This window comes from Felis catus, chromosome B1 (assembly GCF_018350175.1).
Source record: "Felis catus isolate Fca126 chromosome B1, F.catus_Fca126_mat1.0, whole genome shotgun sequence".
Lineage (NCBI taxonomy): Eukaryota > Metazoa > Chordata > Mammalia > Carnivora > Felidae > Felis > Felis catus.
The window spans coordinates 101,545,856-101,570,314 of NC_058371.1; the positions used below are offsets into that span (position 1 = coordinate 101,545,856).

At 36.8% G+C, this 24,459-nt stretch overlaps 1 protein-coding gene and 1 long non-coding RNA gene across 4 annotated transcripts in view; one reads left to right on the forward strand and one right to left on the reverse strand.

Annotated features, from left to right (window-relative positions):
* Positions 1-5,261, forward strand: part of IL21 (interleukin 21) — a 37,598-nt gene extending 32,337 nt beyond the window's left edge. For 2 of the 3 annotated variants that reach the window (XR_002156078.3, XR_002156079.3), the window contains one exon: positions 429-534. Coding sequence is in view for 1 of the 3 variants with exons in the window: in XM_003985030.5 (XP_003985079.1) it covers positions 429-584; positions 2,375-2,452; positions 2,549-2,572 (258 nt within the window). In the remaining 2 variants the exon portion in view is untranslated. Of the gene's footprint in view, positions 1-428; positions 585-2,374; positions 2,453-2,548 lie in introns of those variants that run through there. The other variant, XM_003985030.5, reaches the window with a different exon arrangement.
* The window catches only part of LOC109498993, an 86,425-nt gene that overhangs the window by 18,173 nt on the left and 43,793 nt on the right, over positions 1-24,459 (reverse strand). The gene's annotated exons all lie outside the window — the stretch shown is intronic.

The window sequence follows — 24,459 nt, forward strand, 5'->3', positions numbered from 1 at the left end:
TAGATGCTTCCATGAACATTGTAGAGAGAAACAAACAAAAAACAAATAAAAAAGATTGCTAATCAGATTACAGCGTATCTCACCCAAAGCTGCAACCAGTCATAGTGTAACTTATAGAAAATTTAGAAGATCCTGTCTACTACCCAGACCTCAAAATGGCATTAGAAATGGAAAAGCTAGGATCCCTCCTTTTGCCTGTAGGGAGGGAAATGTTGTCTCTTCCCTAATACGGGATGAAATTTTACATTGCAGGTGCCTCCTTCTAATGAGCCCAAATGCATAGGGCGTGAACTGCTTCCTCACAATCTGCTGAAATAAATGTGATCTAATATGCTGTAGTAGAAGTAGAAAAAGAGGACTGGGAAGGTCATTTACTTTCTTAATAACTTTTGTTTTGTTTACATATATATAAATTACTTCTTTTTCAGAGACACTGCGAACGGTCAGCTTTTTCATGTTTTCAGAAGGTCCAACTAAAGGCAGCAAATACAGGAGGCAATGAACAGATAATCAGCGTATTAACTAAACAGCTGAAGAGGAAACTACCTCCCACAAACGCAGGCAGAAGACAGAAACACAGACCAGTAAGACTGTCATTTGTCATCTCTCTTATTTGTACTTAGTAACTACATCTCTTACGGTACATAACGCACTTATACACACATTTGTAGCCAGAGATTCCAGTGCCTTCCTTCCAGTTACACGCTGTCTTTTATGGCGTATTTTGAGAAGTGAGGTCACCTCTTCCAAATCCACAGACTCAAAAGTGCCCAGAAATCCTGTTAAGAATTTGCTAACAGTCTCTGGTAGCTGGAAGAAGTTAAAATAGCCTCTCAAGGTGAGGAAGTCACTTGGCAGGAAATCTAATTGTGACTTAGGAGTTAAGTATTTTTCTTTCATCATATGGTCACATATAACTTGTATTCTTATTAACAGGAGCTAGGGCCTAGTTTTCCTATAAGAAAAGAGACAGCCTACAGGAGACCAAGAAAAATCTCATATTTTGCCTTCTTCTCTTAAAGAATATTATTGTCCTATATAATCACAGAGTCAGCACTATATTTAAATAGACAGATCTCATTATTTGGCTGGAGAATTTTAATAGTCCCTAGGAGGCCCTGAGACCCTCTTGCATATTTCTTCCTATGCCAACTCATAAGCAATGCTGATACTGTCATCACTAATTCAAGAATTAATCAAAACCAGTGGAATAACACATAAAATAAATTTCTCCAAAATATTTTTTTGAATCAGTTCTCTCTCTTCTAAGGAATTTCACATATGATTCAAATGAAACCTTAATGACATTATCAAAATGATTTTTATTTCCTTTGATTTCTTAGCCAGGTTTCATTGTAAAAAGTATCCCTCTAAAACTTTCCTCAGAAAGAAAGGAGCATTTGAAACCCAATAGCAAAGACTTATGAAATGGCAGTGCGGGCACTGAGCTTTTATCTAATTAAGCACCTTTTTTGGTAGATGGGAAAATGAGACCTCATTAAGTGACTTGTCCAAGCCCTGCAAATACTAAGTTGCAGAATGAAAACTAGAACTTACATCTCCTACCTTTCAGTCAAAGGCTCCCACTACAACATCAAATGGGCTTAGAGACGTTGAATACCAAGCAATGGCCTGGTGTTTTTGTTCTCAAAAAGAATAAGGATAAAGAAGAAAATCCCAGAATTAAAAAAAAAAAAAAGAAATACAAGCAGGCAAGACACATAAGAAAAATTGCTCAATCTTCCTATAATCAAATAAATGGAAGCTAAGGAAATCCTACTTTTTTCCAAAAAAAATTTTAACAGTACTCAATAATAGTACGAATGCTCTGCATGAATACAGGTGGAACTTTTTTACAATATACAGCAAGACAAAAATTTTTATTCCTTTAATTTAGTAATTGTACTTCTAGAAATTTTAAATAAAGATGTGTATAAAAATTATTCAGAAATGTTCTTGCATTGTATGCAATAGTGAAAAGTTAGAACAATCTATGTGCCCAAAAATAGTAACAGTTTGATGGTACGTTGGAATACAGAGCAACAATTACATATATTTTTGAAGAATATTTAACAGGTAGGAAATGCTTGTATATGTTGAGTGTAAATAAAGCTAATTACCAACCCGTGTAAATAACATAAATGCAAAGAAAAAAAACATTGCTGGGAGGATATGCATCAAAAGATTGCAGCGGTTATCTCTGAGGATGGGGATTACAAGTGATTTTTTCCCATTGTTATTTCTTGAACAATTTTATGCACATCTCAAAATTTTTTTCAGTGAACACGGTTTATATCTCTAATTGGAAAAAATATATTTTAACTGAACATTTTATTAAATGGGAAAAATGTTGAACTTTTTTGTTGATTTCTAGACATGCCCCTCATGTGATTCTTATGAGAAAACATCACCGAAAGAATTCCTAGAAAGATTGAAATCACTCATCCAAAAGGTATGCAACTGAAATTGTATTTAATTTTCTACTTTATATTTATCTATCCAGATTTATTCTTACATTTATGTTACTCATGGTATACTATTTCCACAGATGATTCATCAGCATCTCTCCTAGAACAAATGAGATATGAAGGTTCCTGAGGATCTAACTTGAAGCTGGACACTATATTACATACTCTAACACAGTAGTGAAACTCACTTCTTGTTATTCTAAATGGAGGAGTACAACATATTGGTGATGGGGAAAAAGACTCAGATCAGTATTTCAAGTCAGGATTATTTTCCCCCAGTTACTATACAGTTCTTCAGTTTGATCCACATGCTCTGTATCTGGTCAACTTGAAAAAGCTGTCTACTCAATTCAGTCTGATTTCCTATGTTATGGATTTCTATGGTTTCTAAAATTTTTACTTTATATTAGTGCCCAAATATGGCATTCCTTGATGGAGAGAGAAGCTTAAAATTTTTTTTAAGCTTAAAATTTTTAACCAAAAACATGGTTTGGGAATTTAGTGGTCTTATATTAACCTTGACCTTGGTTAGCACAGGAATGAGGTGTCTGATGATCATTAATTTAAAAGTTATATACCTTCATTCAAGATGAGAAATATAGAAGCATAGGGTCAAGATGAAATGTTGGTTTTTATTCTCTTAAGGAAATGGAAACTGAGTGTTTAAAAATGTATATCTGAAGAGTTTATTTTTTATCTCAGAATATCTAACATATAAATATATAGTTTATTTATGTGCCAGGAGATAGCTTTACTAGATGGCTACAGAAAAAGGTCTTATTTCTTTATTGGAATTTATCAAAAATATTTAAATACTATAGATATGAATGTATTTATGGAATACACTCTTGTAGTCTTTTTTCTTTAAGTCGTTTTAACATACCTTCCCCAGTTCAAGTCCCCTTATAAGCTAACATTTTAAGCTTGTGGAAATGGCAATTAAAACGTATAGAGGGACATATTCAGGTGGTATTCTGGAACAAAATGCATTTTAAGCAAAGTCTTGTAGCTCTCTTCTCAAATTGTTATAATGATTACATGGGAGCGAGCTAGTAACTCCAAATGTCTGTCACCTTTTTTCCTTTCTTTTCTTTCTTCTTTTGAAAGTGACAGACACTTTGTGCTTGCATGCTTTGCATAAGGCAAATTCAATCACTTGTATCAAATCAAAATAAGGAGACAAATCAAGAGGCCAAGACTTCTGTCCTAATAGAAAACAGACCTTTGCATAAACATTCCAATCTTTCAACCATGGATAGTAAAAGTAAGCAACCTGTTCTAACTGCCATTTCTTATCAACTCCAGCAGAGTTTATTTAAATATGAAATTAAAAACTCTAGGAAAATAAAATTTTTGCTAGAATGTCATAAGCTATTTGAGAATCTCTTGTTGTTAAAATGGCTGTGAACGTGCAAGAGGATGTGGGATGGGAAATACTGTATGTTCTGAGAAGAAAAATTACCTACTCAGAAGTATTTTTTTTAAGTACAGATAAATTTATAGTTTTGAAAGATATATTAGCTGTCAATTATTTCATCAAATCTCAATGAAATGTGTTATCAAAAACACGGTATTCTACCTTAAGATTTTAAAATGTTATCACAAAGGGATCATGTAAACAATAATGATGATAACAATGCATGTCGAGCCTACCTATGTGTCAAATGGTGCCAGCCCACATTATTGGGATAAAAGCAGAAAGCAGCCACAAAGTTGCCTAGGGAAGGATGAAGTCTGTATTTCTTGTTTTTGGCTTTATAGTTGGTGACTTCTTTGACACTGTGATTTTATATTTAAAATAATATATTTATTTTGGTGTGTTTACTGTTAAAATCTCTGTTCTAATCCTTTGACCAGAGATTCTACCTTAAGAGTAAAAATAATTTAATGGGGTGTTGGTTAAGAGCCTTCACTAAACTGAGTTTAAAGACTCAGGTAAAGATCCTAGCAACACTCCAAGAAAAGCACTGCATTGAAATAAACAAGATGAAGAAGTAAGACATGAACAGCTCCATCTTCACTGCTCTGTGTTCAAGACTTAAGCAGCCCTCAAAAGAGATAGAGGCTTACCTACGAACATTACTGTTCACCTACAGATGGTGATACAGGAGGCCTAAAATCTTGCTGGCTGTGAAATCATGGTCACTTGCTTAATTTGGGGGGTTTCCATTTCCCTATCTGTAGAATGAGGATGTTGGACTGAATCTCTAAAGTCAATTCTACCTTTTTTAGAGCTTTTTGTGTCTATGAATGTCTAAAGTTCTGGATGTTCTGGATACTCTTACAGGAACATCTAACCATACTCTGAGTAAAACTTTCACTAAATCTGATGTTCAGTTGAACAACCTTGTTCAATAGCATTTGTAGCAACACTCACTGCAGGAACAAAGAAAATGTTCCCCTCTCCCCCCCAAAAAAGGAAGGAAGAAAGAAAAAAAAAGGAGAAAAACATTGCAGTAGGTCATGGAAGTTCAGGGAAAATTAATCATGATTTTTACTACTGTAGCTGAAAGTGTCTTCTTTGGACACTTGTATAAAATTGTAGCATTATTATTCTATATTATTGCTCTGTTGTATTTACACTTGCATCTGAGAATTTAGTTTTAATACAAACTATGTACTTTATAACTTAATAATTATTTATTATATATTTGGTTTTAAATGTTTATGTTCATGGCTTCTTATTTAAGACTTGATCATATTAAATACTTCCCAGTCAGTACAACTGTTTTTGTGATTCCCTGGAAACCCTTAATTCAATAGTCTTAGCAGAAAATAAAAGATGATCCTCAGTTTCTGGGAGCATATTGTTTTTATATGTATATTGCTAAGACAGTCTTTTCTCCTTACATACTTTCACTGAAATGGAACCTTCTGCTTCCTGTCTCCACCTCAAGGATATCACGTCCTTTTGCAGCTCTCCCAAGTGTATGGCAGGTTCTGAAGGAGTTGAAGATATCCTTGCCAATGCCCATTACATGTACACTCTTGTGTAAAACTCTTTCCTGCTTTGACATTTATCCCATTTAGCTTTTCTGTACCTTTATTTGTTATTGGTGATTGTCATCTGTTCTCTCCTCCATCTTTACAGAGGAGTTAGGCATACTCTTTCCCTTGAATTCAACTTCTGCCATCATCTTGGGTAACTTCAGTGCCCACAAGGAGGATTCCGCCAACACTGCCACTTGCCAGAACATTGACTACCTCAGTTTCAAACACCTGCAGTGGCCCATTCCCATGGCCATGTGTCAGACTTTATTGCCTTGGAACTATTTTCAGTATGAAATCCTTATATATATAAAGCCATCATCTGCTAGTCTCTTAATTCTTAAACTGCCTTACTTCTACCACATCTGTTCACACACTCTCTCTCTTTCTCTCTCTCTCAAAATAAAGAAAGAAAAGAAAAGAAAAGAAAAGATAAGAAAGAATAGTCTCTACATGTGTCTCTACTCCCTCAACTTCTATCCATACATCAAACCACTATAATCTGATTTCTACCCATCCTACACCCTATCTGTGTATTAAAATGCCCTTTCTTTGATCAAAATGACCTTCAAATTACCCAAATCACAAATATGTTTAAGTCCTTATCTTACTTGATCTTATCATGGCTTTTGCTACCTTTAATAACTCTCTTTTCTTCTTTGACTTTGGAGGGTCCTCCTTCTCCAGGTTCTTGTCTTACCTCTCTTACCACACATTCCCCATCTCAGTTGTTGGTTTGCTTTCCTGTGTCCTCCCTTTAGAAGTTGATATCCCTGAGGATTCTGTCCTGGCCACCTTTTCACTTTAAACTTTTCCTTCGATAGTCCAATAGATTCTTGGTGTTTTAAACATGCCCTTGTATGTTGTTTACCCACGAATCTACAGATAAAGGCCATACCTCTCTGTTAATTCCCAGACCCCTAAATCCAATTTCTCCCTGAAGATTTCCATCTTTATCTTCCAGGCCCTTCATCTCAACATGCCAAAACTGATCTTTTCACTGTTTTCCACTTCCATGACCTCCTCTACTTTCCAGTATTCCCTAATCTTAATTAATGGGAATGCATCTCCAGCCTCCCTGACTCTGCCTTCTCTCTCATTCACTATAACCAATTGGCCACGGGCCTTGCTATTTGTATCTCTTAAGTACATCCTTTCTTTTCCATTCACTCTGTCATCATTTTAATGCAGGCTCTCAGCAATGGTTACAATAACTTTTGATTGGGTTTCTGGTCTCTTGCCTTCTCTTCTCTCCAATCTATCTCTGCATGGTCACCAGAAATATATCTGATCAAATGTAAGTTAGATAATTATTTTCCCTTATTTAAAGCCTTTCACTGGTTCTTCTTTAGAATAAAGCTGAGGCCTGAAGCTGGGCATGTAAGACCCTTTATCATCTGCTCCACTCCGCTCCCAGCCTCTTCTCACCTTGAACTCCACATTCCAGCGATTCACGTCTGCTTCTAGTTCCGACACACCATGCTGTTTCATGCCTCTGTGTCTTTGTACTTGCAGTGGAATATTACTCCTCCACCCTTTCCTCAACATCCAGAAAAACCCTCAGGCATCTGTCAGTACTCAACTTAGTTATCATTTCCTCCAGAAGTATTTCCATCACCATCTCATTCCATCTCTGTGACAGTATTAATCTCTTCTCACTTTTAGAACTTGAGCATACTCTGGTTATTAGTTTTAATGTGGTATATACACATTTATTGACCGATACATCTGTTTTCCTTTCCAGAACATAAGCCTCTTTGGTAGAAGGAAGTGCATCTTGCCTGCACAGTGCCTTATATATAGCACATAACATATAGTAGAAAACAATGTTCAAAAATTGAGTCAGACCAAATACAAAATACATAATTATGCACTAAAACTTTCCTTGATATGCATTGAAGTTTGCCTTGACATCTCTTTCTCTTACCCATTGAATCCAATTATCAGCAAAGCCTGTCAACTCTGTTTTCAAAATGACTCTAGAAGACAATCACCTGTCGCCATCTCCAGCTTCCACTTTATTTGACTCCACCACCATTTTTCACTTAGATAATTGTAATATTTTCCTAAATTGTTTTCCTGATTTTGTTCTTGCCCCTCACCAAACTTTATTTGCAACAAGCAACCTTAATAATCTTTTAAAACACCAGAGTATGTCACCCCTTAGCTTAAAACCTTCCAATGGCTCCCACCTCATTCAGAAAGCCTGAGTCCTACAACAAGGGCTACATGGTCATTATATTCCTTCTACTTCTCTAACCTCACTTTCATTCTTCTTACTCAACTCAAGCCACACTGACACTCTTCCCTGTCTCCAGCACTCTAGGAACACTCCCACCCATGGCATTTGCAGTTTCTGTTTCTTTTGATTGGAATGCTCTCCTGCCAATGTCCACATAGTCCATTCTTTCCCCTCCTTCATGTCCCTGCTTAACCAGGTCTTCTCTGACTATCAAGTCTTCTCTATCATCTCTTTTAAAAGAGGACTACCAGGGGCACCTGGGTGGCTTAGTCGGTTAAGTGGCCAACTCTGGATTTCAGCTCAGGTCATGGGTCGTGAGTTTGAGTTGGAGCCCTGCATTTGGCTCTGTGCTCACCATGCAGAGCCTACTTCACCTTCAGATTCTGTCTCCCTGTCTCTGCCCCTCCCCTGCTCCTGCTTGCTCACTCTTTCTTTCAAAAATAAAGAAACGTTAAAAAAAAAGAGGACTACCATCCTCTTTTAAATTGCAACTTCCCCAAACACTGCTGCTTTATTTTTCTCCATAGCACTTACCATCCTCAACATATACATTTTAATAATTTATGTGTTTATTGTCTCTGTCCCCCACCAGAGTGTAAGCTCAATGTGGGCAGAGATTTTTGTTGGTTTTGTTCACTGCTATATAACTGGCACCCAAAACAATGCCTTGATCATAGAAATCATGAAAAATTTGTAGAAAGAATTGATGGATTCTAGGATAGCTGGCATTGGAGTTATGCCACAGGGTTTTCCCAACATATAGTTCGCCTTTTCTTTATTATGCAAGTTGTGTACTATTGAATTTTTTCCCTTATAGCTTCTCCCTGATCTCCAGGTATTTTGTATCTTCTGCAAATTTACTCCCATCCTCTTATCAGATGTAACTACACCTCTTCTATATTTTTCAAGTGATAGCACTTCTCCTTTTATAAAAATAGAAAATTAAAATATCCATACAATGACTTTGGAGTCTCTAAAAATGTCTTTTTCTACCTTCATTCATAATAAAATATTATTTTCAAGAAAGTTTCCATGTGTTTTACAAATTATCTTATTTTTCTCATTTTTTAAAATTTTTCCTTTATTCATTCATCCTGAATGAGATGATAAAGTGCTCTGGAGAAAGACAAGCAGAGAAAGAGGGATGGTTGGGGGGCATGTGTGGGGCAGATGAGGAGAATAGTTTTAGCTAGAATGAAAACCTACATCCAATGGAATTTTTTGTTACTTCCAGTGAGCTTAAATGAGGAATAATATAAAGGTGAGAAGAAATCACATGATGATAAAAATTTTGAGAGAGAACTCTTTGAGGTACAGTGTTGAAATGGACTTTAGTTCAAATAAATCATCAAACAAGTGTCTATAAGATGGCAAGTGGTTCTCAGCTCTGGCATGCATATAGTCATCTGGAGAGCTTATAAAAAATACTACTGGGGGGGGGTGTCTGGGTGGCTCAGTCGGTTGAGCGTCCAACTTCAACTCATGTCATGATCTCACAGCTTGTGAGTTTGAGCCCAGTGTCGGGCTCTGTCCTGACAGCTCAGAGCCTGGAGCCTGCTTCAGATTCTGTGTCTCCCTCTCTCTCTGCCCTCCCCAACTCATGATCTGTCTCCCTCTGTCTCTTAAAAATGAATAAATGTTAAAAAAAATAAAAAAAATACTACTTCGTATTTAATTAAAATAAAATGAAAATGTCTGAGGGCCTGGTAATTAATATTTTTAAAACTCTCCAGGTGATTCTAGTATATAGTCAGGGCTGAGAACCACTGAATGATTCAAAGCAATGTTGACATATTATGGCCAGGAGATAGAGATGATATATACTACAGAATTATGAGTACATTTATGTACTTTTTCCAGATCATTACCCTTTGCAACAATTTAATTCTCTCTGAGACCCTAACAGCAAAGATAGCACCCAAAAGATGTGCTTTCTCTTTATAGCAGAAAGATAATTTTGGAGATATTAAAATTTTTTTTTATAATTTTTTAAATGTTTTAATTTATTTGTGTGAGAGAGAGACAGAGGCAGAGTGCGAGTAAGGAAGGGGCAGAGAGAGAAAGAGAGAGGGAGACACAGAATGTGAAGCAGGCTCCAGGCTTTGAGCTGTCAGCACAGAGCCTGACACGGGGCTTGAACTCACAAATGGTGAGATCATAACCTGAGCCAAAGTCAGATGCTTAACCAACTGAGCCACGCAGGCACCCCAAATTTGGCACCCCAATTTTTTTTAATGTTTACTTATTTTTTAGAGAGAGAGAGAGACAGAGCTTGAGTCAGGGAGGGGAGAGAAGGAGGCACAGAATCTGAAGCAGGCTCCAGGTTCTGAGTTGTCAGCACAGAGCCCAAGGCGGGGCTCAAACTGCAAGATCATGACCTGAAAAGAAGTTGGACATTTAACCGATTGAGTCACCTAGGCTCCCCTTGGAGATATTTTAAATAGGATTAATTATTTGTTTAAAAGAGGAATAATAGATTATGTAATAATCCTATAAAAAGATTCAACACAGCAGTAAGAAAATGATAGTAGTTACATGCCTGAATCTCAGAAACACAATTTTAACAAAAGATGCTAAACACAAAATACAGATTTTATGATTCCATTTATATAAAGCTCCAAAACAAGCAAAACTAATAGTATTAGAAAGTCAATGGTGGTAATCCTTGGAGAGGAGAATGAAACAGTACCTGAGAGAGAATATAAAAGGGGACTTCTGGGGTACTAATAATGTTATATTTCTTGTCCCAGGGGGAGGTATTTATTGAGTTGTACACTTATGATTTATACCATTTTCTCTACGTATGTCATAATTCAATAAAATTAAAATTCAATTATTAAAAATAATTGATAGAAAAGGTCTTTTAGAAAAAATCTGTCACATTAACAATACATGGCACTTATAGAAATAAAAAAAACTTGCAGAAGGCTATGGAGAGAGAGACAGTTGGCTAAGTGATAACAGGGAGGGAGGGAAAGAGGGAGGAAGGAAGGAAGGAAGGAAGGAAGGAAGGAAGGAAGGAAGGCAGTTAGGGAGGAAGGAGAAACAGCACTTGCCACAAAAGAAGACTCTAGGTTGTGGTACCTCAGTCAAAAATCACATTTTAAAAATTATGTTTTTAGATTGGCTCTAATTATGTTACAATCTTCCTATTAGGTTGAAAGATTTCAATTTGGAGAAGAAAAGTTTGTGTTGCTGTGTTTTTCCTCTATAATCTTAATTCAAGCAATATCCCAAATATAACTCACAAAAGAAGAGAGAGAAGAGGAGAAAAGAGAAGACAAAACGTAAATATCCTTGGTCAGTGGTCAGGTTTTCCCAGAAGTAGAGCCTAAATCAAGGATTGTGGTACAAGTGGCTTACTAAGGAAATGATCCCAGAGAAACTAGGAAATGAGTGTGGAAGGCAGGGTTGGGAAGGGGGAAATCCAGTCCTGGGAGTAAATTCAAGTGAAGTCTCAGATCCTACCTGATCCTGCAAGGTGCCCTGCAGCCTAAATTACACCAGAGTTGTTAGTTCTGCCCAGAGACACAGGAACTGGGCTCTTGTATTCCACAATTACTCTTTTTGTCTGTGGAACTTCAGGACAGAGGTGAGGCCGCTCCAGTGCCCAATGGCCATCCTCTGAGTGTCCCAAGTTGGAGCTACCATCAAAGCACACAGATAGGATGCATACATAGAGCTGATGGAAAGGATCCAAGGGTATCTGGGCAGGCACCAACTCTGTCTACTACAGTAAGAGTAATTTTTTTTTTCTTTTAGAAGTTTATTTTCTAAGGTAATAAAAAGGGTTAGGGCAAGGATTAATTTTATTATTAAAACAGAGGCAGTTTTAAGAATGTTGGGATGTATTTGTTCATATAGAATTATGTTATATTTATTAGGTATATATTTTATATAGGTTGTTCCCTTTTAGGGGCCACAATTTATTTTTATTTTATTTTTTTGAAATTTATTGTCAAATTGGTTTCCATACAACACCCAGTGCTCATCCCAAAAGGCGCCCTCCTCAATACCCATCATCCACCCTCCCCTCCCTCCCACCCCCCATCAACCCTCAGTTTGTTCTCAGTTTTTAAGTCTCTTATGCTTTTAGGGGCCACAATTTAATTTTAAGGGCCCACTTAACCTAAAGGAGCCCAGTTTTGGAGAGAAATGTATTTGCAGCACAAAGAGTGAGTTGTCTAGGGCAAGAATATGATACCAATGATGTGCACCCCAAGTCCTGAACACCATGAGGAACCACTGCCCTTCATTTTCACCCCCTACCCAAGGGCAGCCATCATTCCCATGCTGCAAACAGAAGATATTTTCCCTGAGAAAAGAAGATATTCATATTCTTAGAATATAGGGCAGTTGATGAATTCCAAGCTTCTAGTAAGCCTCCCTTTATTTGTTTGTTTGTTTGTTTTTTTGTTTGTTTGTTTAGACTTGGAACCAACCATTTCTTGGATGGTCTTTTAGGAGAAATGCCATTGTGAACGAAATTAAAACATTTATATATGTTGATAGATAAATTGATCTTACAAAGAGAAAATTGTTTGGAGCTGGTCATTCTGAAGAGAGTGCAGAAGGGAACAGTGTGGCCAGGATGGAAACAAAATCATCCACAAAATGGTGGGTGGGGAAGTGTTGTCTGGCAGAGTTTCTCCAGTATGCTAAGTCACTGATGAGGGGAGAACCAAATAGCGTTAGAATTCAAAGTAGCAATGTCATGCTTCAATGTGTGTTCTAAAGATATTATGGTGGGATCAAAACCTGTTGAATGACTTGAGTTGTGACCATGAGCAGTATATTCTTGGTGGGTCAAAGGGAAAATTTATTATTTGCCTATATTATTAGTGCCTCTTCCTTTCCCAACAGAAGATTTTTGCTGAGGTTGCCCTTTAAAAAATATACCTTTTAAAGGAGAGGACATGCTGCCACCTATTGAAACAATGCAAATATATACCAGACACCCAAATTCTAAAATGTCAGTCAGGACCTTGTCACCCCACGTCTAGAGAAAAGCAAATGGTATAAATTCTAAAAGATTTTCTCAGCTCTTTCAGTCCTGGACTTACAAAAATCTTCACTACTGAGATCATTTTTAAAAGGAGCTTCAGGACCAGGAAACCCATTTCTCTTTGGAGCTACAGAGCTCAGTGTGAACAAAAATGGGAGTGTTTGAAACCTGCTCTGGGACCATTAGCTGCTGTCCTGCTTGCACACGAACATCTGAGAGACCTTTCAGCATCCTTAAATAGGCAGAATCCATGGCCACTAGATCCTGGTAAAGTAACATTAATCTAGCTGGGGTCCTTTTTAGGAGTCCTTAACCAGGACAATGTTAACCTTCATCCTTCGCTGAGGATGAAGCCAGAAACACTGCAGATTTCTTCACCTGTGAAATAGTTGTAAAATTCAAGCATCTCTAACACCATAGAATTCTCACAAAGATAAAGGGAAATGAGGCATGGAAAAGTGTCTTGTGAAGTGTTTACACATTTGACAATGTAGGAGCTTGTCTCAGACTTATTTTGGCATAATTATAGCAGCAATTAGCTTGTGCTGAATTCCCATTTACAACATCCTGCTTAAGGAATTTCTCTCATGACAAAGAGAGCAAATGGGGAACTCTCTTCCACAACCTTGGACTCACTAACTGTATTTTAATACACAGTTTCCTAATAAATAAAAAAAAAAATACTCCTAGTGGTTGCAGCACTTTAATTAAACACATCAATTAAATAATCCATTTTTTTAGCTGCTTTTGATCATGTCTCCTCCCTCCAAAAGTTTACCATCACTTTCTGCAAAATGCAACTCTCTTCAATATAGTCCCAATGTTTTAGCCAATTCTGTATTATTTACCTTCTTTAATTTCCCATTTCTGCTCTCCTCATCAGGTCTAGACTAATAATGGCTCAGATATTCTGGCCTCTGTTGCTTCTACGTGTAATGCTAAAACGTCTTTCTCCTTGTTGAGGAGAAACAACCAAACCGATGAAAAATGAAAACCCTTTGTTTTTGTCTGTCTGGCATCTATTTTGCCTCCTCTGGTTAGAGACCCTCTTTTTCTTTGAGAATCCCTCCTTGACCAACTCTTAGTCGTTGGGGTCAATTGGGGCTGGTCTCACCTCCCCCTGAGCTCTAGGGGTGGGAACATAACATAGCCAGAGCATGGAGAAACCTTTCTGTGACTTTTGTTGTAATTATGCAGAAGGAAGTGTTCTTCTCCTACAGGGGTTTAAACTGATGGAATTGAGGCTGGGGCTGCCAGTGGCCATCTTTGCTACTCTTTGGGGAGTGCTTTCTGAGCACAGAGAAGCAGAGTGAGAGATAGGGAAATAGATTGTGCCTGAAGGTTCACCACTAAACTTAATTATGTGAGCCAATAAACCTACTTTATATTTAATCTAGTTTCAGTTGTATATCTGTCACTATGACTGGAAGAGCTTTAAATTAACAGACTCCTCAATCCCAGAACTGTACATTACTTTAAAAATAACTTTGATAAAAGAAAGATAGTATCCTGTTCTTTGCCAAACCCCTAGTTAAATGAAACTGAGGTGTGAAACTCTCTGTAGCAGTATTCTCTCTGGCTAACCATCCGTGGAAAACAAGATTGTAGAATCCCCTCTCTCACCTTCCAAAAAGAAGCCTGGTTGGGTTATGAAGGCTACCAGTCAGGTTAGAATATTAGCTCTTGACAGCAGGATGGCCACTTGCTGCTTACAGAGCCAGATGTGGAGTCAATCCCCACTCCCAAACTCATACATACCTTGTAGTAAAGGCTATATCACCATGGAAACAGCAGAAAGGGCCATGACCATGTAGAATAGATATACCAAACAAAAGGTTCTAAAATCCCACAACTATTTCCACTGTTTACATTTCTTTTGACAGTCCAGAAACACCACCTTGCCAAGCACTGATCAACACCAAATTAGAACAAACAGCATCTGGGGTCATACTCTTCATTTTTTTTTTTTTCTCATCTGGAATCCACTGTGGTTCCATAGAGCTAGGAAATCTATTTGGGCTAGACTGAGTATTATTTTTCTCTATTCACTTCTGCAAGAGTGAGAAGGGCCATGGCCACTACATCTGCTGTTTCATTCATTCAGAGATTTATTCTAAGCATTTTAAAAATAAAATAATGAAATAAAATAAGCAATAATGTATCACTATTTCCTATTTACCATGCTAATCCATAATCTGGCACTAATTGTCAAAGGACTAGTTTTTATTATTGATACCATAATAAACAAGTGGCAAAAGGCTAGAGAAAAGAGAAGAATTTGCTCCTGTAATCCTCAGAACCTCTTTAAGCGACTCACCTGAGAAAACCAAAGCTCCACATGAAAACTGCTAAAGATGTAGGCCCTTCCGGACTCTGGTTATCAAAATTATAGTTTTATTAGGTTTATTTATTCAATGAACATTTATTGAGCACAATGTGCCAGACATTGTAATAGACATTAAGGACATACCCTAAAGAATTTAAGTCTGGTGGGAGAGACATATAATTAAATTCACACTTTCAGTACAATATGGCACATTCTGTGATAGGTGAATGTGTAAAATACAGTGGGAAAGCCCTGGTTCTGGTAATGGCAGAGTGGTTTTTATTTAGCCAATTCTCCCCTGGACAACAGTGATAAACTTTGCATAAAATATGAAAAACCACTATTTATAGTTTACTGAAAATGAAGAGGCAAAAAATGAAGAGGTTTGACTCTTGAAAAAAGGAAACTACACTAAATTAGAGCTATATGTATATGACTTTTTACCTTGAGAGCTCCTCCAATGCATGAGGTGTGGCACAACCAGAACTCAAACAGAAGGCTTTATCCTATTGATCTGAAGTGTCAGATAAGAGTGGAGTAGCTGAAAATTGAGGGCAGGAAGACTGAAAAGGAAGGAGCCACAAGTAAAAAGCCTCTAAATCTGCCCATAAACTGCCTCAAATCCTTGGATGGTCTCAGAACTGTGGATGCATAGAGAAGACTTCAAGGAGCCCAGTGACAGCAATATGTGGAAGGCTGAGCAGAGATTTCAGCCTTCAATGGAGGTAAAGTTGGTGTATGATTCCCACCAAGTTAGAGAGACTTGGTAAACACTTTGGCCTTTCTATTACAAGGCTATGCCTTAGCAGTAAAGACTATATTAAAAGACAACAGATTCCCCCCACACTAAACTAAAAGACACTCAATGAAATGTAAAAATCAAGCCTTCGTAAATGCAGGTGATGAGCCAGTAATTTAAATGCCTGTTATAATAAATATCAACATTCTCTACAGAAAGACAGCAGACTGCAGAATCTCTACAATGTATCATACATAATATCAACATTAAAATGTTAGTAGACACACAAAAACAGGAAAATGTGACCCATAGTTAAGAGAAAAAGTACTGAAGAGAAATAGATCTCAGGATAATCCAAATGTTGGCATTAGAAGACAAAAACCTAAAGCAACTATTATAAATGTGTTTAAAGACTGAGAGGAAAAATGGGCATAATGAATGAATAGGTTAGAATTTAAGTAGAAACATAGAAGCTATACAAGCAATGGAAACTGTAAAACCAAAAAAGTATAATATAAGAAGTAAAAAATTTACTGGATGGGATTAACAGGTTAAAGAGCAAAACTTGTTGACAAATATTTGAACTTATCTCACTTGAAGAACATGGAGAAAGAAAATTGAAGGATGAACAGAACCTTGGGGACATATGAAACAGTATCGATTGGTGTAATATGTGAAATTGGAAGTCCTAGAAGGAGAGAAGAAAGATAATTAAGCAGAAAAAAATCTATAGAAATAGTTGCCAAAATTTATCTAAATTGGGTAAAAAACATTAATTTACAAACCTAAGAAGCTTGGAGGACCTCAAGCAGTATAAACATAAAGAAAACCACATCTACACACCACAGTCAAACTGCTAAAATCAAAGATAGAGTGAAATTTTTGAAAGCATTGGTGGGCATGGCAGGGGAGTGTATGGGTATTATATACAGGGAATGACAATAAGAATAAAGTCTGATTCTCATCAGGAACAATGAAAGAAGACTATGAAGAAAACATTCTTAACACACTTCAAAAAATAGCAACCCAAAATTCTATATTCAGTAAAAATATCCTTCAAAAATGAAGGCAAAATAAAGGCATTTCTAAAAGTCTATAAAAGTCCTACAAGAACTATTAAAAGTTCTTCAAACTAAAGGAAATTCCAGCAGATGGTAACTCAAATACAGAGGAAGGAATAAAGACCTTTGGAAATGGCAGATGTGTGGGTAAATATAAAATAGTATTTTTTCCTTCTTGTTATTTCTTTCAAAGACAAATATCTGTTCAATGTCAAAAATTATAACATTTTATTGTAGAAATTATAAAAAATACATGGCAACAGCATGCAATATGGTGTATAGTAAATTTAGTTACATGGTTTCAGAATCCTTAAATTTAACACAAAATGGTACAATATTAACTCTACAAAGACTATGATAAATTAAGGATATATGCTGTAATCTTAGTGACAGCTAAAAAGGATTAAAAAGGAATAGTTAAAACTTAGGGAAATTATAATGGGATAGTAAAAATATTTAATTAACCTTTAAAAAGCAAGGAAGAAGGAACACAAGAAAAAAACAGATGGTACAAAGAGAAACACGTAGGAAAATGATAGACTTAAATACATATGTAACTAATTACACCAAATAAAAATGGACCAAATTCTCTATTTATTTATTTTTTCTATTTATTTATGTTTTTCTAATATGAAATTTATTGTCAAATGGATTCCATACAACACCCAGTGCTCATCCCAACGGGTGCCCTCCTCAATAAATTCTCTATTTAAAAGCAGAGACTGAGGGGCACCTGGGTGGCTCAGTTGGCTAAGCATCCGACTTCAACTCAGGTCATGATCTCATGGTTTGTGGGTTCAAGCTTTGCGTTGAGATCTGTGCTGACAGCTCAGAGCCTGGAGCCCACTTCAGATTCTGTGTCTCCCTCTCTCTCTGCCCTTCCCCTGCTTGCACTCTGTCTCTCTCTCAAAGATAAATAAACGTTAAAAAAATTCTTTTAAAGCAGAGATTGCATAAAACAATAAGACAAAACTATATGCTTCTTTACAAGAGAAATACAGTAAATAAAAGCAGATAGGTTCAAATAAAGGAATGGAAAAGATTTTGTGATAAAACAATAACAAACTGTTGGGCCTATGTTAATATCAGACAAAATTCATTTAAAAACAAGTATTACCGGGGAGCCTGGTTGGCTCAGTCGGTTGAGCGTCCGACTTCAGCTCAGGTCATAGTCTCACAGTTCATGAGTTTGAGCCCCACGTCAGGCTCTGTGCTGACAACTCGGAGCCTGGAGCCTGCTGCAGATTCTGTGTCTCCCTCTCTCTCTCTCTCTCTCTCTCTCTGCCCCTCCCCAGCTTGCACTCTGTCTCTCCTTCTCTCAAAAATAAATAAACATTAAAAAAATAATAATAAAGAAAGACAAGTATTACCAGTGAATGATAAAAAGATCACTTAATCAAGAAGAAATAAAAATTATAAATATGTAAGCATCTAAATATAGAACTTCAAAATAAATGAAGCAAATACTGAAAAAAACTAAAGAAACAAACAGACATATCCACAGTTATCATGGGAGATTTTAAGACACCTCTTTTAATTGATAGAACACTGATTATATATAGAATATTTGAACAACCTATCAACCAACGTGATCTGATTACTATTATGGAACACCAACAAGTTCAAGTAAAAAGTACACATTGTTTCTAAGTGTGCATGGAACAGTTAGCAAGATAGGTCCTATGCTTAGCCAAATAAATCTCAATAAATTTCAAAATCTTTATTTATATGTTTATGCTTATGCATTTACATTTATATATTTATAATTATATATATATATTTTTAACTACAATGAAATTAAATTAGAAAGCATTACTACTTAGATATCCAAATAAGCCCTAAATATTTGGAAATTAAGAAACAGACTTCTGAATAACTCATGAATCAGAGAAGACATCGTAACAAGTATCAGAAAATATTTTTAATTAATAATAACACAACAAATAAAAATTGTGGGATGTAGTTAAAGCGGTGTGTGGAAGGAAATTTTTAGTATTATATACTTATATTAGAAAATAAAAAGTCTAAAATAAATTAATATTCCACTTTAAGAACTAGAAAAAGAGGAGAAAAATAAACCTAAAGTAAGTAGAAGGAAAAAATAATTTAAAGAAGAGTAGAAATCAATGAAACAGGAAACAGACAAATAAAGAAAATTAAGAAAAGCCAAAATTTCTTCCTTGAAAAGATTAATAAAATTGACAAATCCCTAGCAAGGCTGATGAACAAAAAAGAAAATGTAGATAGCCAATATGAATAAAAGAAGAGACATTACTACAGCTTCTACAGACATTATGATAGCAAATTAATATTATTTTTAAAACTTTGTATAGGGGCGCCTGGGTGGTGCAGTCGGTTAAGCGTCCGACTTCAGCCAGGTCATGATCTCACGGTCCGTGAGTTCGAGCCCCGCGTCGGGCTCTGGGCTGATGGCTCAGAGCCTGGAGCCTGTTTCTGATTCTGTGTCTCCCTCTCTCTCTGCCCCTCCCCCGTTCATGCTCTGTCTCTCTCTGTCCCAAAAATAAATAAAAAAAGTTGAAAAAAATTAAAAAAAAAAACAACTTTGTATAAATAAATTTTAAAAATGAGATGAAATGGAAAAATTCCTTAAGATATAAATTTACCAAAATGGACACAAGGAGCAATAGAATATCTGAAGAGCTCTGTATCTATTAAAGAAATAGAATTCATAATGAAAACATAACTCACAAAGAACATTCCAGACCCAGCTGGCTTCTCTAGTGAATTCTATTATTTATGGAAGAAATTATGTCAAGTTTATACAAACTCTTTCAGAAAACAGAGAATGAGGAAATACTTCCAAACTCATTTTACGAGGCCAGCTTAATTTTGATACCAAAACCTGACAGAAATCTTTTGAGAAAAATCAGACCAATCTCCTTCATAAGCACAGATACAAAAATGCTTAAAAATTGACATTTTTATCCAGAAACACAAAAAAGTTTATTACATCTTGACCACCTATAATTCATGCAAAGAATGAGAGGGCTACTTAATGAACAAAAATCAATGTGATCCACCATATTCATAGAATAAAAGAGAAAAAGTAAATTATTACTTCAATGGATGCAGAAAAAGCATTTAATAAAATTTAGTAACTATTTAAGATTTAACAGCAACAAAAATCTCTGGAAACTAAAATAGAAAAAATTGAGAGGCCCTCTGTCGGCTGCCTCGGTGGAGTGGCACTACTCCAGAAACAGGGCATGGGGAGCAGGATCCTTTAAGAAATCTGGGTTTGTGGGGCGCCTGGGTGGCGCAGTCGGTTAAGCGTCCGACTTCAGCCAGGTCACGATCTCGCGGTCCGTGAGTTCGAGCCCCGCGTCGGGCTCTGGACTGATGGCTCAGAGCCTGGAGCCTGTTTCCGATTCTGTGTCTCCCTCTCTCTCTGCCCCACCCCTGTTCATGCTCTGTCTCTCTCTGTCCCAAAAATAAATAAACGTTGAAAAAAAAATTAAAAAAAAAAAAAAGAAATCGGGGTTTGAATCCCAGTGGAGTACCTGGAGGCACAGGAGACTGATGGGCGGAACAAACTGGCCCACTCACACCAGCGCTGTGAAGACAGCTAAAGAGAGTGGTTTAGGACACCTGGGAGGAGAGACTGGGGTTTCACCATTTTTCTTCCCATCACTAACAAGGTGGGGCTTCAGGGAATGGACAAGGGGTTCATAGTGGAGGTAGGACCTGCCTACAACAAACCATGTGCTTCTGTGCCTGGTAATTGAGGATCTAAAAGAGCAATATTGACACTAATTGTCTGGGGCCCAGACAGCCCCTCCTCCAGAGCAGGCAGCCACTGGTTCCAAGGCACTATCAGCTATCTGTATATTCATCCAGCATATATATATTTTTTCTTTTTTTTTTCTTCCTCTTATTTCTTCCCTTCTTTAGTCTGGTTATTCTGGTTGTTTGTTGTTTAAGCAGACATTTTAAATCTATTCTTTTTACACCTCTTCTATATCACCTTCTTTATTTTCCTCTGCTTCTCTCTATCTCTCTCTCTCTGGATTAAGTTGTATAGTTTCTCTGCCTGGTCATTTTTTTTTTTTCTTTTCTTTTTCCCCACTGCTGTCATTTCTCTCCTTGTATGGGATAAGGCTTCTTCCACCACCAACCCCCCTCTTTAAAAACTTTTTCAAGGGTTACTTATTTCAGTGAACAAATCAAAGCACACCTGGTGGAAGATCCAAACCATCACTACAAACAGGGAAATAAAGCAAGCGGAGTCACAACAATGGAGAGCACACAACACACTGCAAAAACACTTCTTGAAGGGCCAGGCCCCGGACAGTGTATGACAGCTTTTTAATATAGTAGTGCTCACAGGTGCAGGACACATAACAAGCTATTAAAACACATAGGGACCGGGGCGCCTGGGTGGCGCAGTCGGTTAAGCGTCCGACTTCAGCCAGGTCACGATCTCACGGTCCGTGAGTTTGAGCCCCGCGTCAGGCTCTGGGCTGATGGCTGGGAGCCTGGAGCCTGTTTCCGATGCTGTGTCTCCCTCTCTCTCTGCCCCTCCCCCGTTCATGCTATGTTTCTCTCTGTCCCAAAAATAAATAAAAAACGTTGAAAAAAAAATTAAAAAAAAATAATAAAAAAAAATAAAAAAATAAAAAACACATAGGGACAGGGGCACCTGGGTGGCTCAGTCAGTTAAGTGTCCGACTTCAGCTCAGGTCATGATCTCCTGGTTTGTGGCTTTGAGCCCCACATCAGGCTCTGTGCTGACAGCTCAGAGCCTGGAGCCTGCTTTGGATTCTGTGTCTCGCCCTCTCTGTCCCTCCCCCACTCGTGCTCTGTCTCTGTCTCTCTCAGAAGTAAATAAATGTTAAAAAAATTTTTTTAAATACATAGGGACAGAAAACTAGCTAAAGTGACAAAATGGAAGAATTCTCCTCAAAAGAAATTCCAGGAAAAAATGAAAGCTAGAGAATTGCTCAAAACAGATATAATCAATATATCTGATCAAGAATTTAGAATAATAGTCATAAGATTAATAGCTGGGCTTGAAAAAAGCATAGAAGACAGCAGAGAATCTGTTGCTGCAGAGATCAAGGAACTAAAAACCAGTCATGATAAATTAAGAAATGTTGTAAATGCATGCAAAATAAACTAGTGGAGTGACAGTAGGGATGGAGGAAGCAGAAGGAACAATAAATGAAAGAGAAGATAAAATTATGAGAAATGATAAAGATGAGAAAAAGATAAGAAAATACTATGGGCGCCTGGGTGGCTCAGCTGGTTAAGCATCTGACTTCAGCTCAGGTCATGATCTCACACTTTGTGAGTTTGAGCCCTGGGTCAGGCTCTGTGTTAACAGCTCAGAGCCTGGAGCCTGCTTCGGATTCTGTGTCTCCCTCTCTCTACCCCTCTCCTGTTCTTACTCTGTCTCTCTCTCTTTCTCAAAAATAAATAATAAACACTAAAATAAATACTAGACCAGGAGGGAAGAAGTAGAGAACTAAGTGATTCAATGAAAAGTAATAATATCTGTATCATAGGAGTCCCAGAAGAAGAAGACAAAGAGAAAGGGGCAGAAGGTTTACTGGAACAAGTTATAGCTGAGAACTTCCCTAATCTGGGGAAGGAAGCAGACATAAAATTCCAGAAGACACAGATAATTCCCTTCGTATTTAATAGGAATAGGTCCTCTCCATGGCATATCATAGTGAATCTGGCAAAATACAAAGATAAAGAGAGAATTCTGAAAGCAGCTGGGACAAATGGGCCTTAAGCTACAAGGGTAGACACATAAGGGTAGTAGCAAACCTGTACACTGAAACTTGGCAGGCCAGAAGGGAGTGGCAGGAAATATTCAATGTGATGAATAGGAAAAATATGCAGCCAAGAATCCTTTATGCAGCAAGTCTGTCATTCAGAATAGAAGAAGAGGTAAAGGCTTTCTCAGACAAACAAAAACTAAAGGAATTCATGACCACTAAACCAGCCCTGCAAGAGGTCTTAAGAGGAACTCTGAGTGGAATGTTGTAAAAACTAAAAAGGACCAGAGACATTACCACAAGCATGAAACCTACAGATAACACAATGACATTAAATCCATATCTTTCAATAATAACTCTGAATGTAAATGGACTAAATGCTCCAATCAAAAGACATAGGGTATCAGAATAGATAAAACAAACAAACAAACAAACAAACAAACAAACAAAGATCCATCTATATGCTGTCTACAGGAGACCCATTTTAGACCTGAGGGCACCTTCATATTAAAAGCGAGGGGATAGAGAACCATCTATTATGCCACTGGAAGTCAAAAGAGAGCTGGAGGAACCATACTTCTATCAGACAAACTAGATTTTAAACTACAGGCTGTAACAAGAGATGAAGAAGTGCATTATATTATAATTACAGGGTCTATTCATCAAGAAGAGCTAACAATTATAAATATTTATGCTCCCAACTTGGACACCCAAATATATAAATCAATTAATCACAAACATAAGCAATCTTATTGATAAGAATATGGTAAGTGCAGGAAACTTTAATAATCCACTTACAACAAAGGACAGATCATCTAGGCAGAAAAATCAATAAAGAGACAATGGCTTTGAGTGATACACTAGACCAGATGGACTTGACAGATATATTCAGAACTTTTCATCCAAAAGAAGCAAAATACACATTCTTCTCGAATGCACATGGAACATTGTCCAAGATAGACCATATACTGGGTCACAAAACAGGCCTCAATAAATATAAAAGAATTGAAATCATACCATGTATATTTTCAGACCACAACACTATGAAACTTGAAATCAACCATAAGAAAAAATTTGGAAAGCCTTCAAATCCATGGAGGTTAAAGAACATCTTACTAAAGAATGAATGGATCAATCAGGAAATTAAAGAAGAAATTTTAAAAATATATGGAAGTAAATGAAAATGAAAACACGACAATCCAAACCCTTTGGGATGCAGCAACAGGCAGTCCTAAGAAGAAAATACATTGCATTCCATGCCTATCTCAAGAAACAAGAAAAATCCCAAATACAAAACCTAACAGCACACCTAAAGGAAGTAGAAGCAGAACAGCAAAGAAACCTCAAAGTCAGCAGAAAAAGAGAAATAATAAAGTTTAGAGCAGAAATAAACAATATAGAATCCAAAAAACAAAAACAAAAACAAAAGCAGTATAACAGATCAATGAATCTAAGAGCTGGTTTTTTGAATGAATAAACAAAATTATAAATACCTAGCCAGAATTTTTCAAAATGAAAAGAGAGGGGACCCAAATAGATAGAATCATGAATGAAAGAGGACAATTCACAAGGAACACCACAGAAATACAAACAATTATTAGAGACTACTATGAAAAATTATATGCCAACAAACTAGACAACCTGGAAGAAATGTACAAATTCCTAGATACCCACACACTTTCCAAAACTCAAATGTGAAGAAATAGAAAATTTGAACAGACCTATAACCAGTGAAGAAATTAAATCAGTTATCAAAACTCCCAATAAACAAGAATCCTGGGCCAAATGGCTTCCCAAATGTCTACCAAACATTTAAAGCAGAGGTTAATACCTATCCTTCTCAAGCTGTTCCAAAAAAAAAAAAAAAAAATGGAAGGAAATCTTCT